Raw genomic sequence first — 15019 nt, 5'->3', positions numbered from 1 at the left:
GCTGGCGAGTTCACAGGGCAGCACTGCGATAATGTGGCATTTGCCCAGCTTTCTCTGCCCCTGGCAGAGAAAGTTGAGTGGGGACCCGGCAGAGTGATCAGCTATGTGTGTCCGATGGACACACAAGCTGATCACAGTGTAAAAAGTAAAAAAAAAAAAACATACTCACCTGTCCAAGGAGCCGATGTCCGCTGCTCCGGTGAGTGCTGCCGGGCGCTGGGTCCCCTGTGCGCTGCAATGTGGCCCCGGTGCAGTAAAGCGATGCTGCAAAGCGGCAGTGCACTTTACAGCACCGGGGGTCACCGCAGCGCACAGGATCCGGCGCCGGGCAGCCCAGCAGAAGCAGAGCGAACCGGCTCCCTGGACTGGTGAGTATATTGATCTTCTTGGGGGCGTCCATGGTGCACGGTGGTAGTCGCAATGAGGGGAGGGTGGGGGTCGACCGGGCGGCGGCGGTAGCAGCGATGTCGGTGGGGGCAGCACATGCACAGCAGGACATCGGGGTATTTTTTCCGAAAAAATACCCCGATGATGCTGCGGAGTATCATCGCAGGGACAGAGCTTGACCGCAAGCTCTGTTCCTGCATGCGATAATTGATCCATCCCTGCGATGGAATCAATTATCGCAGTGCGAGTTTGGGCGATTTTATCACCTGTCATCCGCATCCTGGATGCGGATGGTGATAAATAGGCCCCTAAATGCTCATAATTTAAAGTATTAGCTCATTGCTGGTAAGGGAGCATAATTATTAAATGTGGTTGCTATTGACTTAAAGTTAGGGCTAGCTGCAGCTACCTCATAGCCTAGTAAATAAGTTAGAACTAGGATGTAATGTGGACTAGTAATGGGTTGGGTTCCAATACCAATTGTAGCATCCCGATAGTCGGAATTCCGACAGGGGAAGGTAAGTATACTTACCGTCCCCCATCCCATGGTCCCCTAACCCTAAACCACCCTCCCTGCAGCCTAAACCTAACACCCCCATCCCACGCAGCCTAACCCCTCTTCCTAAAGCCTAGCCCATCCCTCCCCACCCCAGCCTAACACTCCCTGGGGGGTGCGTAAACCTAACTCCCCCTCACCACAGCCTAAACCTAACTTCCCTGGGGCGCAGCCTAACCCAAAACCTCCCCCAGCAGCCTAAACCTAGCCCCGCCCCCCTCCCGCAACTTACCTGTCCAGTGGCAAGGTGCCTGCTCATTTGGCATGCCGGATGTCGGGATTTTGGCGCTGGGATGGTGAACCTATTAGGAATGCCGGTGTCTTTATTCCGAATAGCATCGGGATTCCGGCGTCGGTATTCTGACTGTCGGGATCCTGACAGCCCAGATCCTGACCGGATCCCCTAGTAACATGAAACACTATGACAATCAGTAGGTGAGCTTATGTGGCTACTTAGAAAAGGAAACCTGGGGAGGGTGTACTTTGTTTTCAATCCTGTCTCAGTTCCAGGTTCTAACAGAAGTAGAAGGGAAAGGTACATCGCATTCTTTCATTCCAGACAATGCAATCCAGATTTGCAAGCTGTATGACGTTCCTGACATACTGTATGGGGTGTCTGTGGCTTGATCTCTTCCTCTAACTCATGCTCCATCTGTAAGTGCAGATTTTTCCTTTTGGACTATTTTATTGGGATAATAGACAGAACACAGAGCCAGATCATCTTCTATTGGAGCTTTGTAAGTGTCCCAGCCCAGTGTATCATTGGGGAGCTCCCGCTGCATTGATTAACTGTTTATGGGGGCTATGTATCAAAAGTTGGAGAGAGATAAAGTACCAACCAATCAGCTCCTATGAGTTTACAGTAAGTAAAAAATGACAGAAGCTGATTGGTTGTTGCTTTATCTGTCTCAAATGTACCTCTCTATAAGCTTTGTTGTATATGCCCCTGACCTTTTAAATTATTATAATGAGGCCCCCAGTGTGAGTTGCACCATATTCAGGTACCTGTATGTAGGAAGGAGAAGTACAGTGAGGGACCAGGAGTCCTATGATTACTGAGGCACACACTGCCTAGTAGAGGCAGAGTTTGCTATAATTGTGCTACTTGGTTATTGGTCCCACTGCCGGTTCTAGCCACCTATGAGCTGTGCCGCAGATCAGTGATGTGTGCCCTCCCTACTATCCTCTGCCTTAATCTCAAATCTCCCTATACTTTTCTTTATAAATTGAGCCCATCAGTGGCGGATTTTACCTATGACTGCAGGACTGCAGCCCCCCAGAATCCGCTACCTTTGCTCAGTGTCAGTGAAGCCAGATGCAGTCGGTGACTGTACTATAGAGATGGCTACGGAGTGAATGTGTCAACACATTGACTCAAATCTTCTAGTTGTTTGAATGATTCGAGTCACTTAAAGTTAATGTGTCAAGACATTATACTTAGAGAACAGCCTATCTCACATAGGCCCTCATTCCGAGTTGTTCGCTCGCTAGCTGCTTTTAGCAGCATTGCACACGCTAGGCCGCCGCCCTCTGGGAGTGTATCTTAGCTTAGCAGAATAGCGAATGAAAAATTGGCAAAACTGCTACTAAATGATTCTTAGCAGTTTCTGAGTAGCTCCAGACCTACTCACAGATTGCGATCAGCTCAGTCCGTTTAGTTCCTAGTTTGACATCACAAACGCGCCCTGCGTTCGGCCAGCCACTCCCCCGTTTCTCCAGACACTCCCGCGTTTTCCCTGACACGCCTGCGTTTTTTTGCAAACGCCGGGAAAACGCTGAGTTGCCGCCCAGAAACGCCCCTTTCCTGTCAATCATTTACCGAACAGCAGTGTGACTGAAAAGCGCCGCAGAAGCCACAGCAAAACTGTTAAGTTTTGTGTTAAATAACTAAGCGCATGCGCCCTGCGTGCCTTGCGCATGCGCAATTTGCAACAAATCGCAGCATAGCGAAAATCGGCAACGAGCAAACAACTCAGAATGACCCCCACAGTCTCATCAAATCAGTCATAAGTCACACTCGCTGCAAACACAATATTCAGCAGCCACTCACACACATTAACAAGAGGAAGCAGGGATCTCGGCACACTGTGCACAGAGTGGGCACACCGCTAAGCCTTGGACGAAGATAAAATGCCAGCCGATCAGCTCCTAACTGTAATGTCACAGGTTGTGTTTGATAAATGACAGTGAGGAGCTGGTTGGCTGGGACGTTATCTCCATCCATTTTTTCTCCATCCAAGGCTTAGTAAATAGACCCCACTGTATCTAGTGTCTCGACTCACTCACTCCTGCTCAGGGGCGTCTCCAGAGGTGGGGCTGCAGCTCAGTTTAAAATTCAAATAGAGGAAGCACACCAGCAGCCTGTGAGTCAGTTTGAAATGGCAGTTAGTGACAGTTGGTGTTGTTCCCCTATTTGAAATTTGGACTGATCTTTAGCCCCGCCTCTGGTGCCACCACTGCTCCTGCTCCATCCTCTGGGCTCTGGGTGGATTCAGTCATCAGGCTGGCTCTGTATCCTCCTGAGTCCTGACCTGAAGGCTGAAGTTCTGGGCAACTGTAAGGGCGCCTACCTAGGTGGAGACTCGGGAGGGGAGTGATTGCGATTTTATTATTTTCATAGCTTACATTGATGTGCATACACCATCCTGATAATGTGTTTTTGGCCTGGGATTATGTGCCTTTTCCACATTGTGCTGAGTACTCAGCTCAGCTGCAGTCAGAGACAAACGTGCACCATGGATCACACACTCGTTCCCTGTTTCTCGAGTCCTGGCAGTCACTCTCTTGAGTCTGCACACTGTGCATTCTCAGATGGAGCCGTGCGCCGAGACACTGTATCGAGTCACTCCCCTGAGCTGACTCGCGTGTCCCGACTGACGGCAATGTTTTGTATTGCCCACCTCTACTGCACTGGCTTCACTGTGACTGGCAGTGACTTCCTATTGGAAGTCCTACCTGTCAGTCACAGACACTACAGGCAGTCCCATTGGGAGGTGTTTCCTCTCTCCGGGACTGCCAGTGTGGGCTGCAATTAGCAGAGCACTGGCTTCCTGAGGGAAGCCACTGCCTGCCTCGTCAGCCCTATCCGGCTTCTATGGACTGCAACCGATGCAGTCCATAGAAACCGAGGAATTGCGCATGCGCAGTCTGGCCGCCTGATGGGCTGTCTCCTCTCCTCTATCCAGGCAGGCATGGGTAGTGGAAGCCCCCCTACCATTGGCAGCCCCCCATCCCATAATGTTAAATCTGGGGAGTAAAAGCTAAATAATGTTAGGGATATGCATAGGGTAAATATTGTAACTAAAGTGGTAAAGTGGAAGGTAATTTGGCAATGATGGATCAGGGGGTAGTGGGATCACATACTATTATATTGCTATGGCTCCATGTGGTTTTAGTATGGGTTTGAATGTATATGGCATGTATCTGTTACTACTGTAGCTACAGGGCTGGTTAAGCAACAGACTGCAATATGTGATAGTACTCATTTCTTATGGATGACCTACCAGGCTTTAAATAATATTATAGGTGGAAGCTCTTGATATTCTTTCAGGAAAATATGTTTTTCACTAGAATTAAAATAACATTAAGGTCATAATTAAAAATGCAATCGTAAACTTTAACATGATTACAAATATGCCATGTAACAGAGACCTCTGCCAAGAGACGGCTAACTGCCCCTACTTGACTCCCTTCTCACAACAGATGTCTGTAGCACTGGCAACTGACTGCACTTGTACTGGAGAACTCCGCAAAGCATGCCCAGTAGCCTCCTCTTATGTACTGTACTAGGAGAAGGGAGGCAATCACGAGACAGCCTGTCGGGATCCCAGCGGTCACAATGCGACGCCGGAATCCTGACAGGCGTCCTACAGCGTGAGAACAGATCCTGTGGTGAGCGCAGCGAGCCACCGTGCCCACAAGGATCTTTCTAGCTCTCGTCTCGCTGCCAGCATACTGGTGGCCGGGATCCCGCTGTCGGGATCATGACAGCCGGGATCCCGGCCACCGGTAAAAAGTATGTATTCCCTAGGAGAACGGCAGTATAGATGCAGCAGTGGACAAAATGAGTGACAGCTACAAATACAATAACCAGGCCATAGCATCACGCATATGTTCCCACATTACTAAATACTGGTCAATTCTGTAAACATCTCGTAATGCTTTAACTGTGAAATTGCAGAACCATGGTTTTATTCAGTAAGAATAGATCTACATGCATACAGTATATGTACATAACCTGTTCGCATCACAATAATGTGCATATCATTTCATAGAACACAGATTATTTACCTCCTCTAATGAGTGATGTCCGGGGGGCCTTATCCCAGATACCATCAATCCAGCACTGTATATCCTTGGTTTGTGTATGTCAGCTTTGTACTTATCTAACAACACATTTGAGGGTTTAATGTCGCTACTCAATAAATCATGTTCCTTTGGAAGAGGAACAGTACAAGATGAGGACCCGTAAGGCATGCTCATTTGTCCAAATGGCAATCTGTCAATGGCTTGAGGGTTCCTTCTAATGTAGGTAATAATTTTAGGCCGCACATGCTTGGGTTTAGGAGCAATGAGTGCAGGTCCAATCGCCTCCTCTATTTTGACATTATGATTTATTTCTGTGTCATCCTGGTTTGTAGGGGAAGATTTGGAGTGCACCAGTATTGGTTTGGGGATTCCACTGTTACAAAGTGTCTTGTTTGTAGCTTTAGGTGATATGTTGAACTGTGTACTCTCAATAGGAGGTAGCACTGAAGAAGGTGACAATCTATCAACATGAGCAGCACTAAGATCCTTATATCTGTTCGGTGAGGCAATGCATTGATCATTAATATTAACAGCCACCCTTGGGCACGATAGAGTAGGAGCAAATAAAACTAAGTCAGCTGGGTCTTTGTGGCTTTCTTTCATACTGCCTTTTAAAACATCCAACGGATTTTTGCGACCAAGTGATGTCTTTTTGCTGTCAACTAAAGCACTTTTATCTCGTAAGGAAGCCACACTGCTGCTTGAAAGAAAATTATTATCACTGTCCTGACAGATATAATCTTGTACTGAAAATCTGTCTTTATTTGCGTGTATCTTATCCACAGAGTCGGTGAGTGATGTTGTTTTTCTGATCATAGGCTTGTAACTTGACTCTTTGTTTTTTAAGAATTCCAGTTCTTGACCAGCTGGAGTTTCCCAGACCTGAGAGAAATGGGCTTTTGCTTCATTGTAAGATACATCAGCTTTAAAATCGTGCAACCTGGAATTGGAAGGACTAGTGGATAGAAATGTCCCACCTTGCTTTTCAACTTGGCTCGAAGGTGACATCACTGCCTGGCCACAGGGAGGAGACAGAGGAAATCTTCTGGTATCAAGCATGCTGTCCACTCTTTTGGATTCAGTCACGACAACCAAAGTTATCTGTTCTAGTTTTTGTGGAGATGTCAACTTAGACTGTAGAATCTTGGGATCTTTCGGTTCTGGCGAGTTGCTTATTTGACCCTGATATAATTGTGCTTCTGGTACGTTATAAATTACCTGAGGTTTGTAAATTAAACGAGAGTGATCGTCGGCATTTGTAGGATGTGACAATGTGCTTTGCTTGACATGGGTTGAGGTTCCATCACCCGTTGAAAAATCAGGGCCAGTGATGTTTGAGGTAGGTGGTTTGGAATAATATACAATCTTTTTTTCCTCTGAGGTATTACTGAGATGATGAGAGGATAGTCCAAACAAATGGTCAGCTGGCGAAGATCTGTCCATGGTCCTGATCCCACAATAGGATGCATCAACATATTGCAAGAATCTAGGAGGTGAATCTGTAGATGGTGTAGGCGAAATATGTTCTTTTATAAAAGGTTCTACTTTATGGGAAGGAATACCTGGTTTTACCTTAGAACGTTCACCTTGTGTTATGTTACCAACATTATTACTATAAATACATGTAGAAGATTCATGTGTTTTGCTGATGGGAACCTGGGAGTTTCTATCATATAAACTGGCTTTTGAATTTATAGGGGATTGTCCATTAGTACTAGAAGATTTTATACTGTCCTTTACATCATCAGTCATGTAAGTTTTGCTGATGTCCCTGTTTGTTGGAGAATGTAGTCTTACGTCGCTAAACGTTCGTTCACTAGATGGAAACACGTGACCGATATGATCTGACCTACTGTGTTCCTTGCTCAACTGCATGAAGGTCTCTGACTGCTTGGCACACAATGTTCCAGTTTGATCCACTCTGCTACATATCTCATCCTTTCTCTCCAGCGTCTTTGTTGAGAAAATTTGATTGGCATTAGAATCGCCTAAGCTAGTGACACTTTCATTGTCATTTCTGTCTTCATTGCTATTGTCTTCCTTTTCAGTGCAACAATCCTTGCTTGGAGCTAATGGAATACTCATTTTCGGAGGTCAGTGTCATATGCAGCTACACAGAACCCTTAGGCTATTTCTTTCCATGTATGCAAAGCAGTGATTAAACCCATGACAGTTTGTTAGAACGCTGCCATTGGAGTGCAGTTTAACGCTGACCCATAGTCTACATAAACTCTAATTGGTTGATTTGCAGTCATCAGCTTTATAATCTTGTCTGCTGCACTTGGAAATTTCTGGGTAACCTATAAGAGAAAAGACAACACATGTTAATATACTGAACATCAAGAACTTCTGAATGGTGCAGCTTTTCGCACCATTTAAGGGGGGGGATGTATCAATCGATCCTTCTAGTTTAGAGGTGGACAAGTAGAGAAGTTGCCCATAGCAAACAATTATATCCTGGCTATAATTTTGTAGAATGTGCTTGATAAATGCTAGCTAGAAGTTGATTGGTTTCTATGGGCAACTTATTCAATCTTTCGAAAGCTTGATACCACCACCCCCCCCCCCCACCACCCCACCCAATCCAGAAACCAAGCTGAGATATAGCACAAGTGCTGTATGTTCCGGTGCGCCACGGCCTGTTCTATTGCTTTATATAATACATTTAATTATGTACAAATATAAATGTGCTTCCACTGTGAAATACGCCTAAATTGAGCAAAATGTGTCCAATTGAAAGTAATTGGTGGGTCACCATCCGTGCTGTTCTCTGATGGTAACCAATGGTAATCCGTGTCGGCACCTGTTTTACGAGTAGTTACATTTTTTTTGTTTATAACTGGTTCCAGAATCGGTGGACTCATTTTATAAATGAATAAAATAAGCATGTGCAGTCTTGTCCAGAGTATGGAAGCCATTATAAATCCCGTTTCATCTCTCAACATTAGGAGAGTACCGACACTTTATCCTGAGTATGAGTAGCATTTTTCATAGAAAGAAAACCTCTGGTTATAATCACCACAAACCTTATACGGTATGTGCCGCAAATATAGGTCTAGACTCATTTATTAACTTGAGCTAAATCAGGAGCCTCGGAATATAAGTAATCTCCACCCCTTCCGGCTCAGTACATGTAAAATATAAATCCTGTTTTGCATTCATGCTCAGAAGCAGGGTTATTACAGACATACTTGCTTCCTTTTTAGGATATACAAGTGTCACATGCAGGGGATGTGATGATGCAGTTTGCATTAACAAACCCTGTCCACCTTCGCAGTGAAACTACTTGGATAATGGGGGTCATTCCGAGTTGATCGCTCGCTAGCAGTTTTTAGCAGCCGTGCAAACGCATAGTCGCCGCCCACGGGGGAGTGTATTTTCGCTTTGCAGGAGTGCGAACGCCTGTGCAGCAGAGCGCCTGCAAACACATTTTGTGCAAAACAAGACCAGCCCTGTAGTTACTTATCCTGTGCAATGATTGCTGCGACGAGTGACACGGTAATGACGTCAGATACCCACCCAGAAAACACCCGGCCACGCCTGCGTTTTTCCAAACACTCCCAGAAACCGGTCAGTTGACACCCATAAACGCCCTCTTTCTGTCAATCTCCTTGCGTTCGACTGTGCGATTGGAATCGTCGCTAGAACCAGTGCAAAACTACAATGGACTTTGCACCCATACGACGCGCGTGTGCATTGCGGTGCATACGCATGCGCAGATTAGCCATTTTTCCACTGATCGCTACGCAGCAAACGACGGCAGCTAGCGATCAACTTGGAATGACCCCCAATAGTGCAGTAGGAATGAGGCCATGATTATGGAATTTTCACCAAATCACATCATCGCTGCCCCACTCACTTCAGAAGAAAGGTAAGTAGAAGTGGGAGGCGGCCTAGTCTGCCAGGACTCCGGGAGGTCTCCCCAATATTCAGAGAGAGTAGGAATGTTTGATTACAGTGCTTGCTTAAACCCATAACACATTCCTGTACAGTACATGTACATGTTAATCCTCCACAAGAACCATGCGGGGAATGCACAAAAGTTCTTCTGTTCAACACCAGTTAAGTGTTGTCCAGCCTCCCTCCACACACTACTCCTTGGTCAGCCCACCTCCATTCAGAAAAGAACAATACATTGTTTGTTTTGCAATGAACACCAATTTACAGCACAAAACATACTTGCCAACCTGTCAATCACTGCCTGGGTTGAATCTGACGCTGTTCTCTCATACACGCATCATTACAACACATTCCCGTCCATTTCACTAGGAAGTGGGCAGGATGCGGGGTGGTGAGCTATGGTCCATGTGAAATAGGTGGAGTAGTGTAAGAAATGTCTGGTGTGGTGCTTCAACATTTGCTCCTAGTTTCCAAATTAACGCAATTAATTGGATGTAGCTCATCAACATCACATGAAAATATCACACAGCACCTACCAGGGCCATAACCAGGGGTGTGCCAGCGGTGACATCATCCTGGGTGTTAAAACCCTGCGAGCTGCTCAGTGACATCGCTGCCCCGGGAACCTGCATTTGGCTTGTATGTTTCTTGGAGTGTAAAGGGCCCCATACACTACAACGATAATGCCCGATTTCATCCGATTTCGACCTTTCGGGCCAATAAATCGGATGAAAAGTGGCAAATCGGATGTGTTTTACATCCGATTCAATGCGCTGTCCTGTGAGCGTTGGATCGGAGTCCCTAGATCGTTAGTGCTGCACTCATGATATTTCAGGTCTGCAGGCATGGCTGGGATCGCATAAGGTACATCGTATGCAAAAGGACCGCAAAAGGACTGCGATCCTGCCGGGCGATTCAAGGGAAATCTTATGCGACATGAGGGTCAGACATGTCGCTGTAGTGTATGGGGCCCTTTACCCTACCGCCTGTAGCACTGCTGCTAAGCCGCTTGGAGCGTCCTACTCTGGACAGTGTTGTACTAGCGGATATGTGCCCTCAACCATGGCGTCACATGTTCACATGTACAAAACAGCCCAGCTCCAGTACTGGTACCTACCAACAAACTCAATTATTTCGACCTATCAAAAATATAATGCTATATTATTAAGTGCTTAATATTTGTCAATTATCCCAGCTATGTAAGCAAGAGAATTTCCCATACAGTGATTTCATACATTTCTGTTTCTCTCCATAAATTTACGGCAGCTCCTTTTAAGCCAAGTCTTCCTCTGGGGCATTTAGCTCCTAGAAAACTTTTTTTGAGGTCAGGTAGGCAATCAGAAATGAGCAATAACTTCACACAGTGCCTGTTCCCAGACCTGTCAGAGAAAACCAGTTCAGACAGTGGAGCAAGATTCAAAAAGAAATCCCTTCCATCAATGCAATTAATGTAAATGAAAGACCTCTAAGCAGTCATTTAGATTTCAGGAACAATGACTGCTTAATAAAAAGTCACTTACAATTAATACTACACTCTGGTTTAACAAGTGAATCTAGGCAACTCCATTCTTATCTCTAACATAGAAAGTGAATTGTTACAGGATTAATTGCTATGTAATTCCAAAAGCCTCATTTTACCTGCAGAAATAACCAGCCTATTTCTTAATCCTTTTACTGCATATTTTAAAACATAAAAACAGCCGTTGCAGAGAAAAGCCTGCTGTATGTCCTATTACATCCGCACTGATTCTTTTCTAATCGTCTAAAAAATAATTTTAAAATACTTTATTCTCAGGATAATTTGAGATCTTTTAATTGTAAAATGCAGTAATACTTAGAGGAGGTAATGCAATTGCCAGTGATAATTTTATGGGCCGTAAAAATGGGACTTTACCATAATTTTTTGGTAGGGAGCAATACAATTAGAGACCATTTTTACCACCCAAATTTTTTGTACCTGTTTTGGGGCAAAAACACAGATGATGCGTGATAAGTTCACGGACCTGTGTGTTTACGCTGCTGAAAATGCGAAAACAGGGCACTTATTGGAAACAGCAATACCCCGGCCTTCAGAGCGAAAGTAGCGGATGCGTTCAGCTCTGAATAAGGCCCAGAAAGCGTATAGCCATAGTTTTCTGTAATATCCATGAGACTCCTGAATTTTGGCAAATTCTTCTCCTATAGACTATTTTTCCGGGAATCCATCCACTTCAATAGTGACATGTACTGACCAGGCATTGATGACATTTATTTTTGATCACATCATCATGGCTCCGCTACCCACTGCCTGACTTTCAGAAATAGAGCCATTTTGTAGTGGGTTGTGGGCAGTGATGGGTGGTAGGTGCCTCCTGGATCTCCTCTCCAGACATTAAAAGTATGCAAAAAAAAGTGAAATAAGTAAAAATCTTAAATTGCAAAAAGGGGAAATCCAATTATCTAGCTATAAAGGAAAATGCATAGGGCGGTGTCCTATTAGCTGCGGTGAGTTATCGCAGTTAATGGATTCCCCCGGGGCTATCCAATTAGCCCTGTAAACCAACACTTATTGGGATTATGCCAGAATTCCCGATAACGAGCCCCAGGAGACACGTTGGGTCCCCAATCTTATCATAGATCCCATGTGTTATCGGCCGATAACGGGTTATTTACTGCATGGTAAAAATGGTCTGTAATTGGATAGCGCGATAGCATTATCAGGCTAAAAGCCCGTAATTACCGTGTGGTAAATCACTGCATCTAAGTTGTTCGCTAGCAGATTTTAGCAGCATTGCACACACTAGACCGCCGCCCTCTGGGAGTGTATCTTAGCTTAGCAGAATAGCGAACGAAAGATTTGCAGAATTGCGAATAGAAAATTCTTAGCAGTTTCTGAGTAGATCCAGACCTACTCACAGATTGCGATCAGCTCAGGCCGTTTCGTTCCTGGTTTGACGTCACAAACACGCCCTGCGTTCGGCCAGCAACTCCCCCGTTTCTCCAGACACTCCCGCGTTTTTCCCTGACACGCCTGCGTTTTTCCGCACGCTCCCAGAAAACGGCCAGTTTCCGCCCAGAAACACCCACTTCCTGTCAATCACACTCCGATCACTTCAACGATGAAAATTCTTCGTTCGGACGTGAGTAAATCTACTAAGTTTTGTGCTAAAATACTTAGCGCATGCACACTGCGTACCATGCGCATGCGCATTTTTGCCTTAATCGCTCCGTTGCGAAAATCGGCAACGAGCGAACAACTCGGAATGACCCCCATAGTCTGATAGACCTGTGGATAAAGTATAGGACTTATAAGATATAGGTCTAGAAAAAAGTGCTTGGCACACCAATCTTCAGACTAATGTCTCAGATTCAATGTAAATTCTGTACTATTGCCGCTTATCAATAATTAAGGGTCTGAGAACCTTGCTGTTTTGGACCAGTAAGGTTGTGACTCTGTTAAGAGATTTAAGTTCCTTAACAAAATAAATGATGCTAATTAAAAGCTGAGTAAACCTAAAAATATACTAAACTGATTAAAACATTATTTGGAATCACCAACCCATCAATTTCCAATCAATATTAAGAGTAGTGCCTCGGTTGAGTTCCTTGTTTAATTGGGCACCAAACTGAGGGATTCCTGGTCACTTAAAATGATAGTTCAATTGACCAAGATGTTAGACGTGCCATTTAAACTTACAACGTAGAAAGACACAAGCATGGCACAACTGGTAAGGCTCAGACCCACAGCACTGCAATACCGGGTGTGGTACGTTATACTGGCAGACAGGATGCCGGCTGTCACTATCCCGTCAGCGGCATCCCACCCACCAGAATTCCGGAAGCGGGGCGAGCACTAAGAGTCCCCTTACGAGCTGGCTGCGCTCGCCACAGGATCTATTCCCACTCTATGGGTGTCATGGACACCCACAAGTGGGAATATCCCTGTTGCGCTGGGATTCTAACTGGCGGCATTGTCGGCTGTCAGGATTTCGGCAGCAGTATCCTGAACGCCGGAATCCCGACAGAAGGCATTATAACTACAGCCCGCAATACCACACTAGTTGAAATCTTGTACTTTCTCCTACTTTTAGCATAGCATTAATAGCACATTCACAAAGTGTTCCTTCAAAATAATATACTGTGGGAACTATTTATCAAAACGACACTTATCATGGTGAGAGGAATAATTTTCCATTGTTGCTTATTGCGGTGAAAAAAGTTACTTTACTCCGCAGTTTATGAATATTTCATCACCGACGGTGAGTGATAGCTTCCATGGAGAAAACTATCAAGAGCGATAACAATTACTCTGTGATCTGGAGCTCCTGCTCTGCTCACTGAGACTGTGCAGGGACCCGGTGTGTGCATCTAACTATAATAAACAGACTCAGATTCAAGTTCAACTGAAAATAGAAAACAGAAAAAGAAATTAATAAACAGTTTCAGTTGGAACGGACGCCGGGCAGATCCTCTCCTTTTTGGCTTTGCTCTTCGTGACTGCTGGTTCTCCATTGTTCTCCCAAAGGAGGGGTGAGTGTTACTACATATATGTTGGCATCCACCAAAAATAATTAAGTCCTGAGGCCAGAATCATTGGATTAGTTAGAATTAGAGATGTGCACCGGCCCAGATCTTGGGTTTTCGGTTTTGGATCTGTGTCTCCTTCGTGTTTTGGATCTGTATTGGTTTTTCCAAAACCGCCCTTGCGAGTTTTGGATCTGTATTTTTTTTAAAGATTATAAAAACAGCTAAAATCTGGGCCTATATTATTCATACAGTATTATTAACCTCAATAACATTAGTTTACATTCATTTCCAGTCAATTTTGACCACCTCACAGCTCACAATATTGTTTTCATCGAGTTTAGGCAAACGGGTTGCACTGAGGTAGCTGCCTGACTGAACGAAGCGACAGCAGTGGGCGGCATAAACATGTGGAACTTAATCTTCCAGCATGGCCACACAAGATGACAATGAGCAATGCTCCAAGCAGCACATAATGCAAAGAAAAGAGGTGCAAGGTGGAATTGTCCTTGGGCCCTCCTACCAACCCTTATGTTGTATATACTGAACAGGGCATGCACAGTAATAAAGTCAAACCACTCATTTCAGCGACAGGGACTGACACTTGTGGCTGAAATTACTGGTTTGTTTGGACCCTCACAAAACAAGCTGGCAATGAGCAGTGCACAAACTGGCTCTACATAGGGAAGATACACAGAGTAGCCTGCCGCTGAATGAGCTGCCATTTGTGAGATGCTGCTGCTGGTGGTGCTCAAGGCAATACATCTACCCAGTGGGCTGTCACAGTCATGTAATCTTTAGTTTGCCCTGTTCCGCTTGTCCACATATCCGTGGTTACTGTAAGTAGACAGTGGGTATAACTGCATTTCTGAGGACAACGCTTTTTTAATGTCCGTGTACAGGCTGGGAATTGCTTGTCTAGTGACGTGGAATCTAAATGGGATCTGGTACAAGGGACACAGTACCTTAATCAACTGTCTAAAACCCACTGCATTAATGGTGGATACTGGACACACGTCTAATACAAGCATAGTTGGTATGGCGTCAGTAATTCCCTGTGCAACTGGGTGACTGCTGTCATACTTGCTCCCTCTTGCAAAGGATTGCTTAACAGTCAATGGTTTTGTTAAACTACTACAAGTAATCTTCCTGGTCCCCTTCTGGACAGCAGCAGCAACAGGTGTAGTACTTAAGGATGCTTCTGAGGAAGCCTGGATAGGAGAGTCAGTCACGCCTATACAATTGGATGCAGGACTACTTCCGATCATGACTTAGGATATTGATGATGAAGGTGTTGGTGTTGGAGATTGCAGGCCTTTGGGTCTAACAGAGAGAAGAGAGCAGCTAGGTGACGCTAGGCTGACT

The 15019-nt window shown here is 45.1% G+C and overlaps 1 protein-coding gene across 6 annotated transcripts in view; it reads right to left on the bottom strand.

The window, feature by feature from the left end:
• MTUS2 (microtubule associated scaffold protein 2) overlaps nucleotides 1-15019 on the bottom strand; it is a 1049445-nt gene that overhangs the window by 678128 nt on the left and 356298 nt on the right. For all 6 annotated transcript variants that reach the window (XM_063951742.1, XM_063951738.1, XM_063951743.1 and 3 more), the window contains one exon: nucleotides 5234-7551. In XM_063951742.1, coding sequence (XP_063807812.1) covers nucleotides 5234-7336 — 2103 coding nt within the window. In that variant the 5' untranslated portion in view covers nucleotides 7337-7551. The remainder of the gene's footprint in view (nucleotides 1-5233; nucleotides 7552-15019) is intronic.

The sequence above is a fragment of the Pseudophryne corroboree genome, chromosome 2, assembly GCF_028390025.1.
Source record: "Pseudophryne corroboree isolate aPseCor3 chromosome 2, aPseCor3.hap2, whole genome shotgun sequence".
In the NCBI taxonomy this organism is placed as follows: domain Eukaryota; kingdom Metazoa; phylum Chordata; class Amphibia; order Anura; family Myobatrachidae; genus Pseudophryne; species Pseudophryne corroboree.
The sequence above is the reverse complement of the archived record's forward strand: the minus strand, read 5'-3'. Positions and strand labels throughout refer to the sequence as shown.